This window comes from Lycium ferocissimum, chromosome 3 (assembly GCF_029784015.1).
Source record: "Lycium ferocissimum isolate CSIRO_LF1 chromosome 3, AGI_CSIRO_Lferr_CH_V1, whole genome shotgun sequence".
NCBI classification, from domain to species: Eukaryota; Viridiplantae; Streptophyta; class Magnoliopsida; order Solanales; family Solanaceae; genus Lycium; species Lycium ferocissimum.
Window position 1 is genome coordinate 8193049 of NC_081344.1, and position 27316 is coordinate 8220364.

General features: G+C 37.4%; 1 protein-coding gene, 1 long non-coding RNA gene and 1 other non-coding gene across 8 annotated transcripts in view; all 3 read right to left on the minus strand.

Moving 5' to 3' along the window:
* The window catches only part of LOC132049567 (uncharacterized), a 98179-nt gene that overhangs the window by 48744 nt on the left and 22119 nt on the right, over window positions 1-27316 (minus strand). The gene's annotated exons all lie outside the window — the stretch shown is intronic.
* Window positions 696-27185, minus strand: LOC132049563 (E3 ubiquitin-protein ligase PRT6-like). Of its 6 annotated transcripts, none has more exons than XM_059440423.1 (19): window positions 26876-27185; window positions 20240-21355; window positions 16798-17984; window positions 16509-16649; window positions 14860-15103; window positions 14042-14749; window positions 12510-12710; window positions 11780-12411; window positions 11109-11160; window positions 10429-11032; window positions 10077-10285; window positions 9447-9982; window positions 9223-9321; window positions 9089-9155; window positions 8916-8993; window positions 5900-5968; window positions 4323-4416; window positions 4098-4226; window positions 696-975 (listed from the first exon to the last, which is right to left on the minus strand). In XM_059440423.1, the coding sequence occupies exons 1-17, from the start codon at window positions 26936-26938 to the stop codon at window positions 4342-4344; spliced, it is 6081 nt and encodes a 2026-aa protein (XP_059296406.1). In that variant the 5' UTR covers window positions 26939-27185; the 3' UTR covers window positions 696-975; window positions 4098-4226; window positions 4323-4341. The 6 variants fall into 6 exon arrangements, with proteins under 6 accessions (XP_059296406.1, XP_059296404.1, XP_059296408.1 ...); XM_059440421.1 differs by having other exon boundaries at window positions 696-1005; XM_059440425.1 differs by having other exon boundaries at window positions 696-1005; window positions 4318-4416.
* On the minus strand, window positions 25297-25414 carry LOC132051259 (5S ribosomal RNA). The gene has a single exon (XR_009413645.1). It is a non-coding gene; the product is annotated as a 5S ribosomal RNA (ribosomal RNA).

Consider the following 27316-nt stretch of genomic DNA (forward strand, 5'->3'; position numbering starts at 1 on the left):
ATTGATTAAATCAGAAGTTTCCCATATCAAGCGGTAACAAGACCTCATTGTTAAATCAAACTAAAGAAGTTGATCACAGCTGCCACCTTCAACTCAAACTTTGAAATGCAAAATAAAAATTGGATTCATGTAACCAAAAAAGAAACTTCGTATCCCCCAGCTGGAAGACACGGACTTGATCAAGATCCACTGCTGTTGAATCTACAAATCTTTTATAGGAGAGACGAGTAGAAGTAAATACATTGCTAGTTAAATGAGTTTTGAGTTTGTATAACTATATCCTAAGAGAAATTCCTTTTAGAAATTATTTCACGCCTTAGGTTCTATTCCTTTTTTCTCACGATGATTTAATAGCATGATTTCATAAACAAGGGAACGACCCATGACATCAGTTCACTTGGACGAGTTGGGAAGCAAAACAACTCCTATAGCTACCAAACATAGAGTTAGCTTTTGCAACTCATAAACCGATCGAAGGAGAGATTGACTCTGCCACCAGACTTTGCAAAATGGTAGCCACTTTGGGATCAGGCAACTTTACTGTGAAACTAACTCCCCAAAACACCCATTACCCGCCATGGTTATGAGCTCGTTCGATCAAGGAGCACAAATATTCTTCTTTTTCTGTTTTTTAAATAAATTTTTTCCAACTGGAGCAGCTGAAGGGCAGTATAAAAGCAAGCTAAGAAAAGATCAAAAGCAAAACTCAGAAACCTTAGCATCGCTCTTCAAAGATAGATCTTAATTTACATCTTCACAGTGACCCGTTGGTGGCATATGCCGCCTTAGACTATATAATTTACACCTTCTATGCGAAAAGAATTAATGGATCAAAACACGGTATTTATTCACAATATCTGTACAGTAAGGTGCAAAAACTAGCCACTCCACCAAAAGTCACTTTCATGGAATACGCGACGTCCCATTCTGGTAAAAGCAAATCCTTCTCTGCCGCAGATGTCAACACCTACTGATCTGCCAGAGATGTTTTATACTTAGCAAAACCTATCCAAAAGATGCGATAAACTAGCGTTATCTAAACCATCAAAGTTTTTTTTTTAACAGATGAGAACAAAGACAGGATCGAAATAATTTTGTTAACAGATGAGAACAAAGACAGGATCGAAATAATGAGAGGACCGATCAGGCGCCTGCAAGTTGCAGTGACTTAGACAGAGAAGAATCAGGGAGGCAATAAGAAAATTCTCATCAGCAACATTCTATAACATTTTTTAGCAGAAAATTTAACTGGAAAGTGCATAAGAGAGCATTTATCTCCAAGTTCAACTCATTCTAGCTGTCTTCTAGTAATTTTCCGTGTTAAACCTTAAATTATTATGCCTAGATCAAAGTCTCCAAAAAATATATTGATGACATCATCTAAAGAATTTTAAACACAGTGCAATATTCTAGATTAGATCGCTATAGTACAAACTCATTTTGAAGCACATAACATATTGGATAAGGTTACCCTGCCCCCGCAATACTTTGCACAAAAATGCAACTGTCTTCATTTTGAGCACCCGTCCAACAAACCTTTCATGCACAAAGAAAAGGGAACTCAAAATGAACCAAATTCTTGAGGTAGCTTATATAATCCAATATGAGTATGTTCTTCAAGCAAACCAGACCAGCAAAAGCAATTATTCTTGAAACATATTATGGACTAACAATAACAGTAGTTCTTAGCAGACAACCAAAGGAAATTATGGGGTAGAATTTTTAGGAAAATCAGTTAATTGTAACTAATAAGATTCTAAAAGAAAAGTAACCAACTTTTAGATTCTTCAAAATGAGAAACAGGGAAGATTATGGACTTTGAAAATATCGGAGTATTAACATAGAAACCCATAAAGAGTGAACTACATGCACAGAGAGGATGAAAACTTTCAAAGGGTAAATGAGCAAATTAACAGTTCACAAAAGAGATGTGGTTGTTCACTCCTAATGATTAACTTCTTAGTTCGATAGTAAATAATTTCCTTTATGCCATATAGTAAAATTTTGCTCACTGTATTTTAGTAAAGGCACTAAAGGGTGTAATCAGTAATAGTGCACTTATTTGGGACATTTTTGATAAAGAAACTTTTTTTTTATTTTTTTATAAAGCACTTATTTGGGACATTGCTCTTAACGAACTTTAAAAATCCTTTGTAAGATTGTTGACCGTTAAAAAGTCAGTTGAAAATTGCCAATAGAATCATCCTCTCTCTATTTTCTGTTTATGCTCATTCACAATCTAGTCCTATCAATACTAAAGGGTGAAATCAGTAATAGTAAGAAAAAATAATGCATTTCAATCAAGTGCACTTATTTGGGACATTCCTCTTTATAAACTTGTTGACTGTTTAAAACTCTTTACAAGATTGTTGATAGTTAAAAATTTATGTGGAAAGTGCCAATAGAATCATCCTCTCTCTGTTTTCTGTTTTCTGTTTTTGCTCATTCACAGCCTGGTCTTATTAATACTAACTTTACAACACCAACAACATACCCACTGCAATACCACAAGCGGGGTCTGGGGAGGGTAGGATGTACGCAGACTCTTACCTCTACCTTTGTGTAGACAGGCTGTTATTTTAGTGAATTTGATTTAACCTCCTTTACTTTTTCCTTTAAACAAATAAACTCTATTCTTATTGGTTGTCATTAACTTAATAGAATGAAAACACATTTGCTGCCTCCATCCCAATAGACCTATTTTTGCTTAACAATGATAAAATTAACCATTGATTTGGTTTTAGAAAATAAATTCAGATACCGATAAACTACTAGAAAAATAACACAAGTTGCAACTTAGTTCATTTTAAAATGATCGACAAGTATATTAAAGACTTCCAGTTCTCTTTTATCGAGCAAAATTGGATGATGATTTTGGAACATAGGGATTAAAATGGAAAAGCATTAAGTGCTTATTTGGACTACCTTGGAAACCAAACAATGCAAACCAAAAAAAATTCAAATTTGAGGACACTTGTCAAGCTCAATTATAAAGATGATTAAACAGTAGTAAAAATTAACACAACAGAACTTCAGGCTAGATTTCTTTTGTCTTAGCTGGGGGTTTGGTTGGGGGAGTGGAAAGAAATAAATTACTTCAAGCGATTCAAATTTTTATCATCACTATAGAAAAGGAGGGAGGACATGCAGAGGGGCTGATGCAGCGTAGTTCAGTCATTTATCATAGTTCAGAGGTCAACTATTCCATTAGGGCTTTGGATTGCTGAAGATTTCTATATGAATTGCAAATGTGAAGATCTGAAAAGCCTCCCTCCCCCTCCCTCCCACCACGTGGATCAGTAAAAACAAAGCAGGGACAGAGCTATTGCTTATTTGTATAGATTTTTAATCGTATCTTTTGGTAATCATTTGAAAAGCTCAAAAGGATATAAATATTCAGTTCTTTCATCAACCATAAACTATCCTCCAAATCCCTTTATTTAATATTTTGCCCTACAAAGATGATAGTTTATCCTTAAAATGACACACTAACTCTAACCAAATTAAACACAAAAAAAGATTTGTGGCAAACACTATCTGACACCATTACTCGCAAAATCATGCACAACTTGAACCTAGCAGATGAGGATCCGAATATCCCTGTATTCAGTACCAAGTCAGTCTATGATGACTTTTTCAAGAGAGCTCCTAGAATGCCCCACTAACAGAAAGTCCAAACACCAGGCCCGTCCTTACCCACGATTGTATTGTTTATTGTAAAATCTCACTGATCAATTTTGAGGTTCCACCTGGAATTTTGGTGCCGAGTCTGGAGTTTAATTGTGGGAACCATATTTTAAAATCTTAGGCACTTCACTAACATGGTGTTAAGGCACTTCATCTTACGACTTTTAAGCAAGCTCAGGCACTTCATTTTTTTAAATCAAGAAACAAAATTTCTTTAACACAGTGTTAACTGAAATATCAGAAAAAGAAAATCAACGTTGAAAAGAAATTCAGAAAACATTAAAAATCATACAAGGAACCTGTCTGGAAAACCCTGCTGCCAAGACGAGCAAATGAAACTGATCTATTTACATTGCACTACATCTGAAGCAAAATTTAATCAGAATAAAACAAAGAAGTGACAGACTAACCTCGATAATCTATATATTAGATAGTAGCAGACCGCGGAACACTGGGCATGCTCTATCTGAGTCAAAACTCAGGGCCGGACAGCTTATAACTTTTTATCATCTTTGATGAATTCCATGGGTCCAGTTAACCTGCAAGGGTCCAGATAAGAAAAAAGATAAACTACCTGTCAGTAAGTAAAGACAAACGTACAGAATATGCCAATCTTGAACTGACCTTTACCAAACCTTATCAAAAAGTCATAAGCTAAAGCATTAAAAAATTGCCGATATTCGTCTGATGAAGCACCGTTGGACTCCGATCTAGTCCATGAGAAGCCACCTAAAATGTCGATTCAAACAAATCAACAAATTGCCACGACTAGACCAACGCAATAAAGATAATTGTGACCCAATGTTTCTCAGACTGAAGTGCCTGATTGATAGATAACTGTGACCCAATGTTTCTCAGACTAAATTGCCTGATTGATAGCAATAGTATGCTCATTCAGATTTCATAAGACAGGAATATAACTTCTTGCTATGATGAAGATAATCAAGATAGTTACTACTATCAAAGATATACCGCAAATGTGAATAAGAAAAAGTAAGTAGCTATTAGATGACAACATAGTACAGGACATGCAATTACAACCTAAGTTGCTCGGACTCGGGTGCGGGTGTCCGATACGGCTGCAGATCTAGAGGTCGGATCCTAAGATTCGGGGATACGGATCCAAGTATGGGTACGGGTGCGGGGATTCGGCTAAAAATAATTCAAATATCTAAAAATAGAGTTATAAAACCAAAATTATGAGATATTATGTGGAAAACTTGAGGAGAATCTCGGAAGGAGATAAAAGGAAAAGGAGTGACATAGAAATTTCTATATACAAGGTATTCCATTTTCTTCAATGTCACCTTAGCTTTTGTTTAGATTACATAAATCATTGAATTTGTCCGGAATTTCTCTGTCGATCATGGTCAAAGTACCCAAAATCGGTTGAACAGATCGAGCACGGATCCCACACCCACGTCGTGTCGACAGGGGTGCGGCACCGAAAGTGAGGAGTCTGAGTAACTTAGATTACAACAAGTCTAGCTTAGGCACATTTGACAGTAAGGAACCATGAAGTTTGTGAAAGGGAAAAAATGACACTCACCTGCTCAATTTTCAGTAAATTATACTCCAGCCATCCCAATTTATGTGATGGCATTTGACTGTGCACCGAGTTAAAAGAAAAAAGAAAGACTTTTGAAACTTGTGGTTTAAAACATGTCACAGACATTTATGTGTCTTAAATCATTTCGTAAGGGTAAAATAAAAAGTTTAAAATTAAATTGATTCTATAAATCATTCATCAAGGGTAAAATGGAGAGTTTATTAAATTGCTTCTAAAAATAGCAAAATATCATTCTTTCTAGGATAAACGTATAGGGAAAGAGTGTCACATAAAATGGGACAGAGAGAGTACGCGCACACACACACACATATATAAAAGAGCCATTAACCGTCCAAGCAAAGGAGGTATCCTAAGCAGTGGCTAACTGTTCGCACTCTATGACATTTCAAAGCTCAAAGGTGTGCATGGAGTATATCATTAACCCTAGGGCTTTTTTTAGACAACCAGAGCTCTACTTTTTTCTTGGAGCATATCATTAAGAGAAGACAACCAGAGAAAAGAAACTCTACTTTTCTTTTGGCAATTCTCTAACCCCTTCTCTGGTTTTTACCTCCAAAGACATTAATCATACCACTAACACATAGCACAATAAGAGAAACTCAGTAACAGCAGCAGTAAATTATGCAAAATCCTTCACTATACCATATGAGTTAAGGCGGCATAACGTTCCTCATTTAGGTACAATGGCTTCCCACGAAGCATGTCGGTGTCCTGCATTTAAAAAGAGAAAGTTTAAGTTACAAATGGAGAACCACCGAAGGCCATAGCAAAATCCATGTATATCTATCCATACTAGTCTCAACAAGGAGTAAAAATTAATTTGAACCGCAAAAAGAAGGAAATACAGAACAGAAGCAAAGAAACCACTTATCATCGGATCCTAAGAAACATACAAATTAAGCCAAACTGTCACAAATTGAACTATCTAGAGACATTTCCTAAAATGAATTTGACCGGGCCAAATTTCTTCTCTTTAACTCAAAATATAAAACTAAATAAAAAAGTAACTAAAAATTGAAGACGACTTGAGGGATACAAGAACCTCAGACAGCAAGCTTACGTAAATAAAAAAAAGTACCTATTGTAATTGTTTCAGATTATGAGCTTGGGGGCTTAAAATAACTGGCAAACTTCATAATAGAAACTACACTGCTATCTTTGTGCTATTTTGAATAGCAACGTTTCTTAAATGAAAAGTTCCTATCGTAATTGTTTCAGAGTTTGAGCTTGGGGGCTCAAAACAGCCGGGAAACTTAATAATCAAAACTAAACTGCTATACTGTGCCAATTGAATTTTTTTTTTTTTTTTCCTTTTTTGTGTAATGCTTTCACTCTATACAACTTCCATGGTACTCCACTTCAACATTTTTAAATTTGTCAATTTTAAAGTAGTATGGACTTTCATAACGTGCTTCAGCATGCACCTGGTCCTGCCAGACTGATTTTTTAAGGAATTTATCTGAAGGACTAATACAGTATGTACAAGCTTTGGCCCTTCAAACAAAATTTCAGATGGTTATTTATTTGCAAACTTTCATTTTTTCTTTGTAACAATTCTATTTGGATCAGGCATTTGGTCTACGATAGCAAAATTGGCATCTAGACTGATGACTTGATTCCTAATAGAACTAGTAAGCAACAGTCCAATTATTTGCAACACATCTATTATTGAACCACAGAAACCTGAAATGAAGTAAAAGTAGGGCATATTGTATATATCAAACGATCATTCCTTTCTTCCCAAATCAGGTGGCCAAATTAGATAAGGCAACAGTCCAAAATTCAATTGTATACAAACATAGAGGGTTTCTAAGTGGACATAATGAATAGAATTGGATATTAATACAGCTTGTTGATGAACTTATACATCTATTCATATAGCATAGGCGGCCTGATATATCTTGATAGATCAAACGAGATAAGAGCTTAAGCGAGCAAGAATAAACTGCTCACGAAGGAGAGAGGTAGTGGATCCATGTTACCTTTTTGGTAGTATTATATCTAAGGAACATTAACAAAAGCTAGGCAAGTCATTTCAAAAAGCGGACACATCATTGGGATAACAAAAAAAAAGGGCAGCCTGGCGCACTAAGCTCCAGATATGTGCGGGGTCTGGGAAAGGGCCGGACCACAAGGGTCTATTGTACGCAGCCTCACCCGGCATTTTTCAAGAGGCTATTTCCACAGCTCGAACCCGTGAGTATAAACTGTTTTAAAAATAACATGACCATATATTTTTGCACTGTGCAATTTTGTGTACACATTACGTGACTGTTAAAAAGCTTCTGGTATTAGTGCCAGAAACATGTGTTGAACAGAAAATACATGAAGAATGGAAAAAATGATTAGAGAAGGGGACATAACAAGTAAATTACAGTTAGCTCTATGAGAAAAATATTAAGGGTCGGCCCTTGATCAATAATTAAAAAAACCCACAACATATAACAACCTGTTGATGTTGATATATACCACATTGCCCCCTCCCCCACCCCCCCCCCCCCCCCACACAAAAAAAAAAAAAAAAACAACACACACATCTTTTTGACAAATAAAACCTTTATGATGAAGCTTTGACAAATAAAACCTTACGAAACTGATTATTAAGGTAGCAAGATGAGTATTAGGTGGCCTTCTAAACAATCAAGGATTTAGCTCTAATTTGAAAATAAACACATGACCCCATAGTTCAACTTCAAAAAGTGAAGTCCAAAACAAACTGGCTGTAAAAATGATATGAATTACTTGATTGTCTACCCACTTCATAGCAAATGTTTAAATTAGAAGCAATTAAAAGAAAAATATTCATATCCAACCCACCATTAGGTCACAATATGGGCTTGAAAAATTACCGAATTCAAGGCTTCTCAATTAGAACCTTTAACATATCAAGATTACACAGAATTTCAAATTTTGGTTGGTTTGTTCCAAAGATTTTTAGAAACTTGTTTGAAGTTGCTAGAGAGTATCCCCTAGCATCTTCTTGTTAAAAACAATCACTTTTCCCGTTCTTCACAACCTATATATCTAAGCTCCAGCATAACCCGAAAAAAAAAATCTGGAAAACAATAAAAGGAATAGAACAATTAATTGCTGTTCCACATCTTCGAGTGAAAACAAGATATGGCTACCTAAACGTGAAGCAAAATCTGCTCTTCTGCTCCAAGATGGATTCCCCACCCCAAAAACAAAAGTTGATAAATTCACTGGCGACACACAAAGAGAGAAACACCAGAAGAAGATGGATATTGGGTTGCATTTTAGGGCTGTGGGTTGGAGAGACAGTAGCATGCCAGGAGGGAGGGGTTGCCACTGACGTTAGACAAAGGGGATGGTGAGGGGAGACGTGCTTTGGTCAATTATGAAAAGTGATTTGTCAGCAGATACCTACAAAGAGGCAACCATTTATGACCAGTTCCAACTCTACTTTCAGTTTGCGGAGAAAAACACAGAAAAAGACTTCAGTGCCTTACTGAATTGACTCCAATTTGGAAGGACTTTCTTGAGATTCTGGGTGATTTCTCCTTAGGTGAAATAATCTATTTTCCCCTTCCTCCATATTCTTAGAAAATGAAGAAGAAAACAAAATTGTCAACCAAACACAATTTCTGCAGTCCAAGCCCTTTCACACCATGGAAGGATAGCTAAACCACTGACTTACCTCTTCACCAAATGTGTCCAAGTATGGGGAAGGCCACTGTGCCTGACGAGCAGATCTTTGAAGCAGCACTGTGGTTTTCTGAGGTGAAAGGACAAGTATAAGTTAAAAAGCCGGTATTGCATCAAAAAGATCAACACAAAAAAACAAGAGAAAAAAAAAAGAAATATCCTTACTCTGATTAATAAGAACACCCCAGTACCCGCTCCACATACCATTGCATGTGTTTGGCACCCACTTCCCCTGACGAAATCAAAAATGTCAGACATGATTTCGACAACTATCAGAAGAATAAAAGATGCATTTGCACCTGCAGCACTTCCAATTAGAGCATAATCTACCACACAACAAGCACAATGCAGGCTCCCTCAGAACAACTCCACAGTCTGGGCAATGCTGTTTAAAATACCTGAAAGTAGGACCAACATATCCAAAACATTCAACGGTTATACAATGATAGTAGACAAGCCAAATACTGTATTACGAATATAGTAGACAACTCAAATACAGTATCTTTGCATGTATATGACCAACCTCTGAAAGAGATCCTGGTAAAGATGAGGCAAAAGCATCAGTTTAAAAGGGACTGCAGGGGTAGAATACATAATACCCTTTACACTTCGAGCTTCAAACTGCTTGGAGAAATGATGCAACCATCTCGGAACCACAAAACGTACTATGTTATCACTAATAACATCATCAAGCGGGGGAATCTTAAATAACTTTTCTAGCTTTTCAATCTCATCGAACTCAACTGCAATGTTGTCCCCACATTCCATTGTTTCACCCATGGAATATGGCAATCCATCTAATACGTTACTCCCGCCACTAAATGGTACTGATATAGAAGAACGGACCAACTTCCACAACAATGCACATCTTCTTAAATAAGGAAAACTCAGGCTACGAATTGCATCTTTGACATCATGAGTTTCAATATGATTAGAATCAAAATATTTGTAAGCAACTCCATATTCCTCCATTATTCTGTAGATGTCAGTAACTAGAGAATCACTACATCCTGACTCCGTCAAACTAGTTTGCCGCTTCCTGCAATAGGTGATTACAGTCTGAAAAGAAAAGACAATGACTTAGCACCATTCAATCAAAAAAAACCTAATCTGTAACAGAGACAACGATTGAACGAAGAAAATATGTAGCAACCTGGGTAATTGTGACAACATAGAAAAGATGAACAAGAGACAAGAATGATTCCTCGCACACGTAAAATGGGCGTGGGAGGCAATATAACACCCACATTAATGATGAAAAGGCATCATGTGCAAGAATTGGACCAGAGGCTCGTTTCCAGAACTGAATATCAGGGTACTGTAATTCCCTCTCAGAAAATTCCAAGATGTTTTGCATGTTACCTGCAAAGCACACCAACAAGCATAAACTGCTTCTATATTCCCCTGACATCAATTACCACTATATCCATGTTTCCAGAAACTCAATTTTATCCTTTGCAAAATAACGGAAGCACAAAAAGCAACTTATGGAGCAGGAACCATACCTCCAACAGTTGGACTGTCTGGAGACTCATCTACAGAAGTGTCTGAGCATATAGACTCCGCAAACAACTGAATTCCTCTTAACCTCAACAGTACAGTAAGTGAGCTATTTGTTCGTGTGCTTTGTACAATACTTAGTAACAAAGCTAATATAAAACAGTTTGAAGATTTGAGTTCTTTGTATAGACCACCGAGGCTATAGTTTGGAGCTAAAGAGGTCTTCCCAGATCGAGCAGCAATTTCTGTTGATATAAGTGAGTACTTGAGTGTGTCGAACAAAATCAGAGAGTGACTAAGCCTACCAGATTCTGAAATCTTATCCTTGTCGCGAAAATACATTCCACATAACACCTGAACCACAGACTCAAGATTTACTCTCTTCTGCCCGAATTGCTGAAGTGGAAAACTGTGTAAAATCTCTCTACTTCCAGCAACATCCATTGCGCTTTGCAGGAGAAATAAAGCTTCTTGAAAACGAAGTGCTGAAAGGTCTACAGCATCTGATGGACCAGTTGAAACAGACGGAGTTGACCTTTTAGTGTCCGCAGGTAATGCTGGCAGAACTGAGTTGGCAAGTCCACGGCATACAGGACATAGGAACTCCCCCTGAAAAAACATCAAAATAATTTATTATTATCGCCATCGGAGACCAGAGAGCAATATAAGGACGGAGTTTTGGTACCTGATCCGGATCTACAATATCACCCCCTTCAAAAACAATTCTTCTGCTATATCTGTGTAAAAGTTAATGAGACAGTTACTACTCTAAACTTGCAGAATTGGAGGGCCGGCCTACTACGAAACACTATAACAAATCCATATAGTAACTCTAATACTCCCTTCGTTTCAATTGGTTTGTCTTACTTTCCTTTTTAATCCGTTTCAAAAAAGAATGTCTCTTTCCTTTTTTGGCAACTCTATAATTCCAACTTTCCACATGGCATGCTTAAGACCACAAGATTAAAGGGCATTTTGGTACATTCAACATATCTTTAGTTTCAGACCACAAGATTTCTCTTTACTTTCTTAAACTTCGTGCCAAGTCAAAACCAGACAAACAAATTGAAAAGGAGGGAGTACAAGAAACCTATTTAAGCTTGAGAAGGAAATACTAGAATAAGTTAGACTAAAATGCACGGTCAGTAGAAGGAAAACAACCCTATGACAGAAAAGAGAATTTATCCAAATCAGGAAAAGAAAGAACTGCAAAAATTGATGGAGTAATATCAATAGCTCAAGACGTATTCACTTTAATGGTCAAACAAGACAGCCTCAGAAGTACAAAAACAAAAAGAATGGATTAAAAAAGCTTAAAAGGCAATGCACCCTATTTTTTTATTAAGAGATTACTACCTTTCCTTTAGCGAAGACAAATAGCGGTCAAGACATCTCTGATGCACAGCATGCCCACAGGATGAAAGATATATTCCATCACAATCTGATGGACCAAATCCATTGTATGCTGGAAGCGGCAAACTTGACTCCAATTCTGCTTTGTCGCTATGCATTGATGCAGAAGGACTACATTCTCTTGAAAGAGCAGAAATGTATCTTCCAAGCATAAGTGACTCAGCACGCCCGGTATCACCCAATGCTGAAAGTTTCTTATCATTGTTTAAAAGATCCCAGTGCCATGAATTAGCATCCATTTCTTCCCGAACCAACGAGTACATGCGTTCTTCTAGCATCTCAAAGGAAGAGAATGTCTTTTTCTTTACAGTACTTGATGCGCAAGGAGGTTGAATGTTCTTCACTGAGGGGAATTTTTCCTTGATATATTCCAGAAATGCTTCCACTTCCTTAGGTTGTCCTTCTAAAGCAAACTCATTTACTTTATTTTGGATTAGTTGCATTAACCAAGATGATGAAATAATTTCTGAACTTCTTGAGAGATTGCTCCTTTCAGACATGGGCTCCTTCCCAGAGCGGCGAGTTTGTTCCCATGAAGAAGGACCTCTGTTGGTGAGACTGAAAAGCCTGGATTTCTTATCTCACGAATAAAGATGAAAGTTCAATAATTAGATACAACACCAGTCATCCAAGTAGAAGAAATGATAGCATCACATAAAATAGAGCCACCTACCTGAAGAAGAATTAGGTAAGATACAGGACTTCTAGAATTTGGATCATGGCAAAGAGAGCAAATAACAGGAGTAGCCTCTTCAGATCTAGGTCTGCCATCTGAATCGCATAACTCTTTACCATGTTTAGAATCATCTGCAGCAACATCTGCTGTGGAATCAATGTTTGCTAAAAACTTGGATTGTTGAGCCTTCATCTTCTCCTGTAAAGTAGATATAGGACATTCAAAAAGTGACAGAGTCAACAAGACTCTCCCTGTACAATAAGTATTAACGAAAAATAGAAGGATTAAATTTTCTCTATTTCTACTATAGAAGGATTAAATTTTCTCTAGTTCTATTATGGTATGGCAACATAGCACAATGGAGGTATGCATTATAATGACACAAGCAACAATTCAGATATATGACATGTTGGAATGTAATTTTCTAAATCAATGTTTCTAATTATAGAGAAAAAACCAAGCTAGCTTCAACTTTAGGGAGAAAAATACGTTGCAACACCATCATTCTTTTTAGCGCCAAGGAGCTTTTGTACGGGGTCAGCGCATGTCAATGAACAGGAGATGCACTTGTACATGTTTGTTACCATATTTGGCAAGTTGTAGGAGATGGAAAGAAGCCACTTGGTGTTTTTTGCCTCTGTTGGAACTTGAACATGAGACCTCAAGGTTCTCCCACTTCATTGACCACTAAGCCACACCCTCGGGTGCTTATCCGGAACAATACTTCCCTCTATGATATAAATAACAGTTTTAAGTGTCAAACTGACAGTTTGGGCCAAGTTTGAGTGCTTGTCTATGTATTTATGGTCAAGTTCAAGGTTCAGCGATAATCTCATCCAAAAACACTTCAACTTGTATAAGTAGATGGAGAATTCCCTTGTAGGTTAACCCTTCTAATCTTTTTTTTTTTTTGATAAGGTCCTTCTAATCATTTGTTGCTACATAAATTTTAATTATTTCCTTATAGTCTGTTCTTATCCAAAATGATGTTACCTTGAGGTTAGACCTCTAAGTCTTCTATCCTGTCATATCCACGCAATCCCTTGAGTCTCAGCACGGCAACTTCCACACAATTTTTCAGTGTCTCTTCTGCACATGTGGGCTTCTAATCCATGAGGATTTCAATCTGAGTTAGAGCGTACTACGTTTATATTTCAAAATTATAAGCTTCTAAATTTTACACATGGAGAAGGCTAAACCTGTATGTCGGATACGGATCATTATTTTTTTTATTTGGTACAGGCCACCACCCCAAACCCAATGTTTCCCATTTTGTGCATTTGGTGACTCGAAACCCAAACTTTATGGTTGGATGTGGGTCTTTACCAATAGGCCAGTCCTCCCTTGTTGTATGCCAAAAAAGGATTTTCCACTTCTTAAGTCTTGAGATACGTAGCTAACAGCCAAACACAACACAGCAGCAAAATGAACAACAAAACATTAATTGTCTAGAGAGCAAACAAACAGATTATTTGTATTTAGCAAATTATTGAACTACATATCATTAACTTTCTCTTGTGTAATCTCACCAGCATAGCAGCTTGTCTCTCTCGAGCTTTAGCCTTACGCTTATCACTGTCTGAAAATGATCTGAAGCTATCTGTATCACCACTTGGAAAGGATTGAGATAATTGATTGACCACTTCTGGAGCAAGGTTTTGCAGTTTTTTCATGCATTCAGGCTGTAGTTCAGCAAATTTCTTCAAAAGACTTTCAATTAAAAATAAGAGGTTAAGTGACCCAACCTCCACAAAGTCATTTCCTTTCTTGTGTTTCCTCATTAAGAGGACAAGAAGAGACAGCAAACTCTGATCACCAAATTTACTCACTGATATTTCTTCACAAGCTAGTGCTAAAATTGGAATGACGTCACCCTTAGAGCAACTATGTTCCCCAGATTCCCTATGTGCATGACAAATATCCAATGCTAGTGACAGTAAATGCAGTGCTCTTAACAGAACACCATCTGGGGCACGTGAAGCATTTGATGCATCCGAAAACACAGCATATGATACAGCAGTGCGGACAATTTGGAGGACTGTCCTACAGGTAGCTACTTCAGCTATACGACCAAGAGGTGGATAAATCTTGCTCCATCCCGGAAGCTGAGTGGTCAATGCCGAAGCATGACAGAAACGCATATATCTTTCTTCGGCTACTTGCAAGTCCCTCGAATTCCAACGAGGATGGTACAGATCCAGTTCCTTCCAATAGGGCAACCGCAGTTTGTACATACCCTGTGATAGATAAGGCATTAGGAAAAATCACATGATAGCAAAAATGATCAGATTGATTTCCCTTGGAAATGTAAAAGGGTTAAAGAATGAACCAAATGTCAGATATAAACCTGATTCATGCCAGATGGATTTGAATACATTGCTATTTTGTCCAAAACTTCCTGAAATTTATCAATCTTGGACAGGTCACGAGGAAGAGACTTCACCAGCTGACTATGAGTGGCATCACCAATTGATAGTCTATATACCAATTCTCTTTGCAAACATGCACTCGAGGTTAGACCACAAAACCGCCGTTCTTTCACTATTTGAATAATAAGAGTAAGCATCTCTTGAACTAAAGCCGGTTCGTACCTGGAAAGGATGGCAAATGGTATTAGAAAGAGCAAGTAGTAGATGCATGAAAACGTACCTGTGAGGCTTCAAGGCATCACATATTATCAATACTGAACATATGCAACAAGATATGTTGTCAATCAAAAACAGACAATGTAGATCTTCAAGTCTAGTTACCTATAAGCATATTAGCCAATATATGTCCAGCAATGGCTCGATGGAAAGACTATCAATCAACTCAAACAAAGTATATCGCAACTAAAAACCCCTACACAATCCACAAACTCCCGTTGTTCTTTTTTAGACAACCAAAAACCCTGCAGCAAACGATCTTAAAAGAAGTTTCTTTTTTTATTGAATCGTCAAATTCATATGAATGTTTAAGGATGACACTACTCGAATATGCTAAACACATCCTTAGAATTATTCTTTTTCCGAACATGTATAATGATCTCTAAAGGCACAATTTAGAAACTTATTTAAAAGTACACACAGTGTAAACAGTCAAGTAGGTTCAACTATAACATAGCATATGAGGTACATTACCATGTCACCTTCATGTACTACCTTTTTGGATATTAATATCAAGGTAGGGTTCAATGTCTACCTCCTCCCCCCACCACCACCCCATACACACACTTCAACGGATTAACTTAAAAAGTATGTCCCTAACTATTGTCCAATCTTCTTTTTTATCTTATTTGTATAAGTTTCAGGATTACCAGATTGTGCGACACCTTTGCCATGAAATAGGACACAATTTAACATCTTTGGCTCCAGGAGCTATAGAATTTACAAATTTTAACAAGACCAGTGGCACAACGACATCTATCATTTCTTGGGTTATTTTCTGTTTTTTGTTGGAGAAGAAACTTTTTTTAGTACCAGTAAGAAAATATCAAAAAAAAAAAAAAAATCTGGAAGAACAAATGTAACTAAGTATGTGTCCTGTAAATATTAAATTGAAAAAGCCATCGGAATAGTCTATTCTCAAGAGAAAACTATCATCAAAAATCCCAAAATATATAAAACCGTCAAAACATTTTCAACTACCTCTTTCCAAAACGGAATTGCTGCGTAAAAATGTCAGGAAAGATGTAACTAATCAGGGATTTCTTTCTACAAGGATCTAACCACTGTTCAATATAGATAAACATGTATATCAATTAACAAGACTACTTAACAGGACCAGTACTAATCACAAAGATTACTTTTGTACAATAAGTACAAATTATGGAACATGATTATTCGGACAATGACCAATCTAAGTGTCAAGATGATCCCTTATGTACTGATTGTATACTTTACTAGTACATCATCAAATTAAAGAAAATAGTGCTTTATACTTGATCCGTGGAAGCAAACACAGTGGATGAAAAATGGAAGTCGTTGAGGAAAGTATAAAGAAATGTGAGTCACGTACTCACTAGGGCGTTCAAGATTGAAGGATAGGTAATTTGATAGCTCAAAACGTTCTAAAATTCTACTGATATATAGATCAGCAGGGGCTAGTGCAGCACAGCATTGCAGCAGAAAGAGGTCAAGCTCCAGACCCTGCTCAGACCTGCACAAAAAGTTCAGAAGAAGATTGTCTTATACTATCTAAAGAATCTTAAAGATTAAATCTCATATAGATTAGCAAAACAAAAGAAGTTCCTTATTGTTAATTGTAGAGCCATGTATAGAGACTGCAGATTGAACTATTCACATACCAGTGGACAGAGCGATACCACTCACAGGATAATATGGCAGCATCACCATTCCTACGCCACATTCCAGCATGAACCTGAGCACAAAACACCCTAATCCGAAGAGCATGTTCCATAATGAAGGCAGAAAAACCTTGTGGGTGGTAGCCCCCCAAAATATGGCCAAAAAAATCATAATGGACAGAAGATGACAAATTAGCAGAACTAGCCCCATAACATTCGCCTAGTGCCCTCTGTAAAACCATTGAAAGTAATCGATGCAACGGAATGTGAAGAGATATATCTTGCAAGCTAACTTTGTACACTATATCAGGCCAATCAGACAAACTCAGCAACCGCAGAGCTTCTAACTCAGATGCATTATCTCCTTCCAGCATACTGTCATCATGACTACCAAGGCAAGCTGCTTCTTGGCCCGAACTCTGGCCATAATCCAAGGTAGTCCGACTATTCAGGGAAGGATAGGAATGTTGTTTATTATCACCTTCAGCAGAAGTCGAGTGTCTAACGTCATTTGAAGAAGGACTCTGAGTTTTGAGGATTCCCCTGCCTCTTCTAAACTTTGAAAGTGTTTTTTTCAATACAGAAAAATTATTGCCAGGAGTAGAACTTATTTTCGGACATAATAAGTGAAGGAGAGGTCCCGAAGTGTTATCGACTATCAGCCAATTTTCAATGGCCCTCAGGCACTCAAATGTTAAACATATAACAGATGATGATACTGGAAAACTATCATCTTTTACTTCAGGGACCCTGGATGCATGTTCTAATGGACTCCTTCCAGTCATACTACATACAGAACTTTCCTGTGACAGCCTTCCAACCTTTGCATGTCTTTGGCTATCTTGGTCTTCAAAATCTTTTCTGTGTATGTTGAAGAAAGCATCTTCAGCATCTTCTGTACTACTCATAGAGAAAGCACCACCCACCAAAAGAGAGTGAATATTTGCAATAGAATGACCCAAAGCAAAAGGCAAATGCATATTCTCATTCTCTTCTTCTACATGAATGCCAGTTTCTCTTTTTTGTGGGTTTGTTCCTTGCAAGAAAGACAATAGTTTCATCCATGTTCTCAATATATCTCGTCGACCATGAGTCACATATCTAGGTAAAACCGCATGACTCATGACAAATCGAATATCTTCAACCACACGAATAGTAGTTTCGGACAAATTTTCCCATTTCATGACCTGAATAACCAAACAACCTCAGCAAACCAACGACTGGCAATTCAGAAATATGGTAATACCACTAACAATAAAAGTGAACTGGCAAGATCATATCAGGTAACGAGCAGAAAATCAAACAAGACCAGTTATGTCACCAATAGAACTGTAAAATAAAAAAAATAAAAAACTAGCGGTGCATTTGCAAAGAGCCTAAAGGCCCTACAGAAACAAAACTTATAGCGAATGTTAATATATATTTCAGATGACATCCTTGTTTGATTGGTGAAAGTAAGCCCAAGAAGAAAAACCAAAACTAAAGCATCTACAAGCATTCACATTTTCTCTCAAAGATAACTACAACACCTTCATCAAACATGCACCTTTTTTCTTTCATTGTTTCTCTTAAGTTGAAGCTTGTACCAACCATCAATTAACTTCCACATAAACTAGACCAAGAGCAATTTATGCTCAGATGAACTGCTAAAGATAGCCATCAATAGCAACACATTACTCCGTTACAGAGGAGAAAAGAACCAAGAGGGGAGCACTTGGATATTCCTCTTAATCAATCAGTCAGGCATCTCTCCAAACACAACTTAAAGCATATTCTATAGGCCAATAAAGTACATCAGAAACCCCAATGGTGAATAATCTGAAAAAGGAGTGCTTCAGAAAATTCAGTAAACAGTAAATCGCCAAACTAAACCTAGACTATACATAATTATTCACACTCAAAAAGAGAGCACTAAAGGGCATTTAACCTTGGGAATTACATAATGACCCTTGAAAAAACTCATAATTCCTAAGAACTTGCAGTTGATATGTTAAATACTAGCTCAAGATATTGTTTTTTCCTTGTGCTACTGAAACAGAGAAGTCGCAGCCAACAGTGTCACTATCAGTTGATGAAGTTAGAATGAAGACCATGGGAGAACATACTTCGAATCTCAACATAGCAAAAAGCTAAGTGATTTTCCCTATCTGCCTAATATTTGGTAGGAAAGTCATCAAAAATCGATGTTCCTCGTATTGGTAATTACATGATAAAAGTATTAAAAATATACAGAAGGCAAAATATGATAATTAAATAAATAAATTAATTAAGAACCCTCTATGTTATTAGTAGTGTAAGGTGTGTCTAATTATACTTCTCTCCTTTCTTTTTTTTTTTTTTGATAAGGTAAGATTTAAAGAAATATGTATGGAGATGCAGGGTATCGGTAAAGTATACTTCTCTTTTTCTTTGATGAAGTATACTTCTCTTAACCTAAAAGCTCTTTCTTTAATTAAGATACTAGAGGATACAGTTCGATGCAATTAACGAAAAAGCAACTCCCTAGATAAAGAAAGAATTGGTTTCGTAATTAACCAGCATCGAGGACTAGTGGGAGTATGCAGTACTCTGTAGAATAGTCGAGTTGCAACAAGCTTATCCAGAGGGGGGGAAAAAGAGCAAAGGAAAGAAACTACATTTTGAGCATTAGGTCAATTAAAGAATAGGAGATTCAAAACCATACTTAGACACCCAAGGCTATTCTATTCAAATAAGATGAAAACAGATTCTTGTGCAGGAGTTAATGGCCTTCATTCCACGCACTTGCCTACATATTGAGAAACTAAAACAATTTTATGTAATTGATTCCAACTTATTAAGAAATTTGAGTATTAAGACTTCATTACAGCTTTTACATTTGACGTAATTAATACCTTAATCTATCCATGCATAGAGCAGTTATGTGGAGATATCAGAAGAATTGTACACCTAATATACAAAATCTTGCAGACGAATCACGCATACATCTCCATCCAAGAACAAGGACCAGCTTATTTAGTAACATAAGCTGAAGGGAAGCGCGGTGCACTAAGATCCCGTTATGCGCGGGTCCAGGAAAACACCAGACCAGATTGGTCTATTGTATGCAGCCTTGCCTTGCATTTCTGCAGGAGGCTCTTTCCACGGCTTGTATGGCTGTACCATGACCTTCTGGTCAAAGAGCAGCAATTCTTACTATTGCACCGAGGTTCCTCGTCTTAGTACATAAGCTACACAAGGAGATTTTTAGACATGTCGAAACCGAGATGAAAAGAATGTTAAAAAACAAGCTATTACAATTTAACAAGTTTATAAATATATTTCTTATTGGAACAAAAAGAAAAGCAAGTACATAAATAAGCTTATATCACAGCTTTACATTTCGCACAAAAATATAATGATCTTTAATTTAGTATAATTACCCAATGATGCTTATCGATAAAACAAAAGCATAAAGCATTACCTGCAATTTACCATCTTCTCCAGCGCAAGATACAAATATGTCCCCTAAACATCCCAACAGCATGGACAAAAGATTCATTTCCTTCACAAGACGTGGGGTCAAAGTAGGCACCGTAAATATCTGCACTGAGAATGTTGATACCAGTGGATATTTGTTGAAAACTGTATCACTAGTTTCCCTTATTGCCTCATTTACAACAGTTGGGTAATAGCTCAGAAATACTTTCGCAAATTCATATTTAAATTGAGGTTCACCCAACAATTTCAAGAGCAGTTCATGAATCTTCTTAATATTTTCTTCAGTGATCCTGAACCTCTCTGCCCTCACCAGAATATCTAATAACCCTGCTGAAGAAGATATTCTCCAAGAGATAAAACTAAGCAAACTTTCACTATGTTTACAGAACTTCAATAGCATCTCCACCACTGCAGATGTTAACTCATTTGTTACTGTTTTGAGCTCAGTGGCATGATCATCTCCTCTTGGACTATTTCCAGAGATGCTTTCGGGAACTAGAAGCCTTTTTCTCCAACAAGACAGTAATATATCAAGTACAGGCCCCAATGAGTTTGCAAACTCCTCTGGAAGAGGTTGTATCTGCTCAGCACCTTTGTGCTTGGAACAAAACCCTTCACGTTTCCAAGCAGTAACATCCCCACAATCACAGCAACCACCTCCAGTATGAATGATAGAATAATCGTGGTCCTTGTGGTTCCCATTTTGGAAACATGGAACGCAAATTGCACATGTTGGATCATGCTCACATGTACGGCAACGATATGCAATGTCATTGTTGCCCCAAACGGCACTACAAACACCACGCTGACCGGTGTCTGCCAGTTGCTCCAGCGCTATACTTGGTTCACCATCAAACATCAACCACTGTATCCAATCCATACTTTCTTGGAATAAATCTTTAACATTAACGCTTGAGCTGCCCGTGGATTTTGGAGACTCTATTTCCTGTTCTGTAATAACCTCCATTGCCTCCTCATTAGTAGGCAAAAGTGCAGAGACCAGCTCTCCCATCTGAGACTTATTATTCTTCACATAAGCAACTAAACCAGGCTGTAGTTGTTCCAAATTCTCAGCAGGAACTCCAAGACTCTCGAGCCTCTGACAAGAGAACAAGGGATTACATGTCAAGATCTATTTGTAAGAACCAAATCCCTCTTCTTAAACCAAGAACATAAGGAAAAGATACAAATATCAATAAGGGATCAAATCTGTTTTTCCTTTCTGCTTCACCTTTCATTGTCCTATTTATTGTCATTTCTTCACACGGTACAAAAACTAGAAATGGCAGAATTTACTATCAAAAGTCAGGGTAATGCAAGATACCCCATCATTGTGATGATTTTCATTTTAATCACGACAAAACACACAATAACTAGTCAACTAGGGTTAATAAAATCACACCAACTAACCCTTCCCCGCCCCAAAAAAAGGCGGGAAAATAAAATTTCGGGGTAGACGATCAAAGGGGTTTTCTGCAGAGTTCTATGAATGGGAAGAGGGAAAGTATATTACTGAACCATCAAAATCACGAAAGTCATATGGAAGCATTTGCATCTTCTTTTTTTTTTTTTTTTTTTGAAACTGGTGAATTTGTATTCCTCAGCATTTAAGGATATGCTGGAGAGACCTTCAAAAGTGTTGGTCTAAAAACAGAAAGAGAAAAGAGATACTTACAGGGAAGCATTTGCACTTCGTTCCAACATTAGTGCTTCAAGAGCCAAATTTTGAAAGATACACAACACATATCCAAGCTACTTTTCCTAAATATATAATCTAATAAGAACTAAAACTATTGGAATGAAATGAATATAGAGCAGAACAGAGAGGATTCATACAGCCGAACCCAACTAGCTTGGATTCCGGCATAGTTGCTCTATTAATTGATTGATCTAACAAGAAGGCAGCACAGATCAAGAGAGCAAGAAGTACCAGCGCAATAAAACATGTAGACCATCATCGCATCTCTGGGTCAATGAGTTTCCAATATATAAAAGCATAAAAGAGAAAAAGATAGGCAAGAAAGCTGCAAATCCTGTAATTGTGTCTATGTTCCTTATCCTCAAAACTTCTAATCCTCCTTGATGCCAGCTGAAAAGGACCGTGTCTAAGCAAAGGTTTTCTTATTTGCCTCTTACCACCTACTGATCTCAATACAAGTTGATCAATTTTATGAGCCCAATAATTTCAAAACATCAGAAAGTCAGTTATCTGCCTCACTATATCACCATTCACACAACACCTTAGATCGTAACAATAGAGCCTTGCAATTTTCACTTTACCGCAAAATCTTTCTTCTATACCAAATAATCCCCCTCCCCACCCTCCCACCCCTAGTTAACACTCTTCTTTTTAGCTACCTAAAATCCTGCCCTCCATGTAGCCATCCTTCAACTTCCGAAGTACAAGACTACTATACATTCTCAACCATAGGATTAACAGTAAATCAACTTCAGCCAAATAAGTACCATTAGGTATGACCAATAACACAAATCTTATTACCTTCTCATCCAACACCAATTCTTGGATCTTCCAATTAACAACTTAAGACTAGGATTTACGAAAAATTGCTTCTACCATAGATAGTGTCCTCTAAGAGTCATGATATTGCAAAGTCTGCTCCCTCTTCTTACAGATAAATAAGCACAGTGCAGACCCTAAGTAACATAAAGTCGGAGATGCAAATGTCTAAAGAACATTCGCCTCACACTGTTATTATTGATTTTCTTCGCCTTTTAATAGAAATGTACTATTCTGCTAAACATTTCAATAACACATGTTTGTTCCCTCTTGTTGCAGATAAATAAGCACGGAACAGACTCTAAGTAACATAAAGAGCCCGTTTGGATTGGCTTATAAGTTGGCTTATAAGCTGTTTTCAGCTCTTAAAGTCATTTTGTGCTTAAAATAAGCTCAAAAAAATAATTGGACCCATTTAACGTTTATCTAAAGCTTATAAGCAAAAAAAATAAGTTAGACTACCACAACTTATTTTTTCACTATGTTTTCTTTAAGCTATAAGCCAATCCAAACGGGCTCAAAATCGCAGATGCAAATGTCTAAAAATTCACCTCACGCCTTTATTATTGATTTTCTTCTCCTTTTAATAGAAATGTACTATTCTGTAAAACATTTCAATAACAGTGTCAAATTACTGAGAGGGAGAGAATGTCTCCATTGGAATACCCACCCCCCCCCCCCCCCCCCAAAAAAAAAAAAAAAACCCCCTTTCCATTGTCTTTGTGGAGCCTAATGCCAAATAAACAACAACATACATAGTGAAATCCCACAGATCGGGTCTGGGAAGTGTGGTGTATATGCAACCCTACCCTTACCTTGTGAGGGTAGAGAGGCTGTTTCCGATAGACCCTCAGCTAAAGTAAAACATATCAAAACAAGTATGAAAAGATAACACAGTTAGAATAACAATGGCAACAACAAATAATCTGGTAACTGGAGCAAAGGAAACAACCACAACATACCCAGTGTATTCCCACATGGTGGGGTCTGGGGAGGGTAAAGTGCACGCAAACCTTACTCCTACCTTGGGAGGTAGGTAGGTTGTTTCCGATAGACCCTCGGCTCAAAAAAAACTGTCAAGACAACAATAATAATAGGCAGTAATAGCAACATACAATAAGATAAATGACGTTAAAGAAAAAAAGAATGAAGAAACAAGCAAGCTATATGAGAGATCTAAATAATAAGCGAGTGAACAAAGATAATAATACTCCTAATACGAAAAAGAAATCCTCGTGGCCCCTACTAGCTCTCTACCCTAATACTTGACCTCCACACCCTCCTATCACCGGTCATATCTTCGGTAAGCTGAAGTAGCGTCATATCCTGCCGAATCACCTCTCCCCAAGCCTTTTTTGGCCTACCCCTCCCTCTCTTCGGGGCCACCGCCGCCCTCTCACACCCTCATCGTTCATCAATGCATCTCCGCTGCACATGGCTAAACCATCTCAACCTCCCTTCCCGCATCTTATCCACCACTAGGGCCACACCCATCTTGTCCCGAATCACTTCATTCCGAATCCGAACTCTCCTGGTATGCCCGCACATCCATCTCAGCATCCGCATCTCTGCTACCTTCATTTTCTGGACATGAGCTTTCTTAACTGGCCAGCATTCCGTCCCATACAACATAGTCGGTCTAGCCACCACTTTGTAGAACTTTCCCTTTAGTATAGGCGGCACCTTCTTATCGCACAACACCCTCGATGCGAGCTTCCATTTCATCCATTCCGCTCCAATACGATGTGTGACATCGTCATCAATCTCACCATTCCCTTGGATGATCGATCCCAGATACTTGAAAATTTCTTTCTTCAGGATGACCTGAGTATATACCTGCATGTCCTCGTCCTCTACCTAAATCACATCACTGAACTTGCACTCTAAGTACTCTGTCTTAGTCCTGCTCAACTTGAAACCTTTCGACTCTGTGGTCTCGTTTCTAAACCTCCACTCGCTTAACACCTCTCCGCGACTCGTCAATAAGACAATGTCATCCGCAAACAAACATGCACCGTGGCACCTCTCCTTGAATGTGACGCGTCAGTGCGTCCATCGCCAAAGCAAACAAAAATGGGCTAAGAGCGGATCCCTGATGCAGGCCCATGACTGGAAAGTGTTCTGAGTCACCTCCTATCGTCCTTACCCGGGTCTTGGCTCCATCATACATGTCCTTAATCGTTCTATTGTAAGCTACAGGAACACCTCTAGCTTCCATACATCTCCACAGTACCTTTCTTGGGACTTTATCGTAAGCCTTTTCTAGGTCAATAAACACCATGTGCAAGTCTTTCTTCTTATCCCTATACTGCTCCACCAACCTCCTCACAAGGTGAATGGCTTCTGTAGTCGAACGCCCCAACATGAATCCGAATTGGTTCTCCGAAATAGACACTATCTTCCTCATCCTCACTTCCACCACTCTCTCCCAAACTTTCATCGTATGGCTCAACAGCTTGATACCCCTATAGTTGTTGCAGTTCTGGATACCCCCCTTGATCTTGTACTACGGGATAAAAGGAGGGATGCAACACGAGAACTTCCCGGGGGTCACCCATCCTAGTACTACTCTCGCCCAAGCACGTTTAACTTCAGAGTTCTGATGGGATCCGGTGCGTTAGTGCTGGTATGATCCGGTGCGCTAGTGTAATAATAAAATCGAAGTATAAGAAAGCTATGTTGCTCAAACTCTTTCAGAAATGTCGAGGGGTGCGTGTGGAATTCTCGAAAAGTAGTGCATTTTTGGAGAATCCGACACGGCTGCGGCAACATTTTTGGAGAGTCTTGAGCAACATAGTAAGAAAGTAGGAGGAAAATTTCCAAATAAACAAAAAACAAATAATAGAAGAAACATAGAATCACAATATGAAACTTATAGTAGCTTCAAGCGTGCAACACATAATCTAAAACAAAAACAAAAAATTAATTGCATTTGTTATTAAAAGAAACAAATTTTTCAAAAAACGGATCAAATGCTAGTCAATGTACTTGCAAACAGGTAAAAAACATTTATTGCATTTGTTCAACATTACAACAACAACAACATACCCAGTGTAATCCCACGAATGGGGTCTGGGGAGGGTAGAGTGTAAGCAGACCTTACCCCTATGTGGGGAGGTAGAGAGGTTGTTTCCGATAGACCCTCGGCTCAAAGAAAAGCAAACCAAAGCAATTTGGAAAAGGAAATAATGGAAGTAAAACAGCCATGGCAAAATACTAAATAAAGCATGACAATATAGTCTGGAAGAAAAGTATGATAAGGTAACTACCACAAAATCATAAGAGCAAAATACAAGAAACAACGGATAATAACAGAAAACAAAAGGAAAAGACACTACAAGAGTAATACTACGACTAAAACTATGGAAGGATAATTGTGACAAGCTCAACTACCTACTAGCCTTCTATCCTAATTTGTGTCCTCCATAACCTCCTATCTAAGGTCATGTCCTTGTTCAGTATTAAAAGAAACAAAATTTTCAAGAGACGGATCAAATGCTAGTCAATGTCCTTGCAAACTGGTCCAAACACCAGTATCAAATGAGGGGGAAAAAAAACGATGATTACCTGAACAATACTATATAAAGCATGACAAAGCAGTCTGAAAAAGGAACAATAACTACCGCAAAATCATACGGTAACCAAAGTACGAGAAACAACAGATAGTATCATAAATTGAAGGACAAGAACCTAGAAGGGTAATACTAAGACTACATGTATGGAAGGATAACTGACGACGCTCAAATTCCAATTAAACAAACAACAGAACGAATATAGAATCTCAATATGAATCTTACAGTAGCTTCAAACGTGCAGTACAAAATCTAAAACAAAACAAAAAACATCATTTGCATTTGTTCAACATTAAAAGAAACAAACTTTTCAAGATAAAAACTGATCAAATGCTAGTCAATGTACTTGCAAACTGGTAAAAATTAACATTCTTTGCAAAAAAAAAAAAAAATTATTTGCATTTGTTCAACATCAAAAGAAACAAAATAGTACTAATTGCATTTGTTCAACGTTAAAAAAAACAAATTTATCAAAAACAAGTGATGAAATGGTAGTAAATGTAGTTGGAAAGAACAGTTTAATAATTACCTGAATAATACGGTCCTGAGGATTGAGCCTATAAGACTCAGATGATGATGACTCAATCTCCATTCGATATATTGACCGAATCCAATCGGCACAATTACAATTCACTATTCCACCAATTTCTGCTAAACCTTACTCTCACTTTATACTTTCAATACTATCAATTAAGTATATATGAATATTCAAACCCTAGATGAATGTAGAGCATCAATTGGAGTTCAACCACAGGTTTTTGATATGTAAATATTTTGGGAATTATATTAATGGTGTCATAGCTCTGGAACGATCTGTAAAAGTCCTCTTTTTTTTTTTTTTGTTTAGATTTAGACTAGGACTCCATCTTTCTAATAATTAAAAGTGAAGAGTTTCTTTTTTTTTTTTTGTTTAGATTTAGACTAGGACTCCATCTTTCTAATAATTAAAAGTGAAGAGTTTCAAATATTC

Bases quoted from the DNA above. Each gene is read 5' to 3' on its own strand.
- LOC132049563 (XM_059440423.1), bottom strand. From the start codon at position 26,938: ATGGAGATTGAGTCATCATCATCTGAGTCTTATAGGCTCAATCCTCAG. The intron at 9,322-9,446 runs GTTGGTCATATA...TCCTACTTTCAG, and splicing joins TACCAGGATCTCTTTCAGAG to GTATTTTAAACAGCATTGCC. The intron at 9,156-9,222 runs GTGCAAATGCAT...TGATTTCGTCAG, and splicing joins TCTAATTGGAAGTGCTGCAG to GGGAAGTGGGTGCCAAACAC.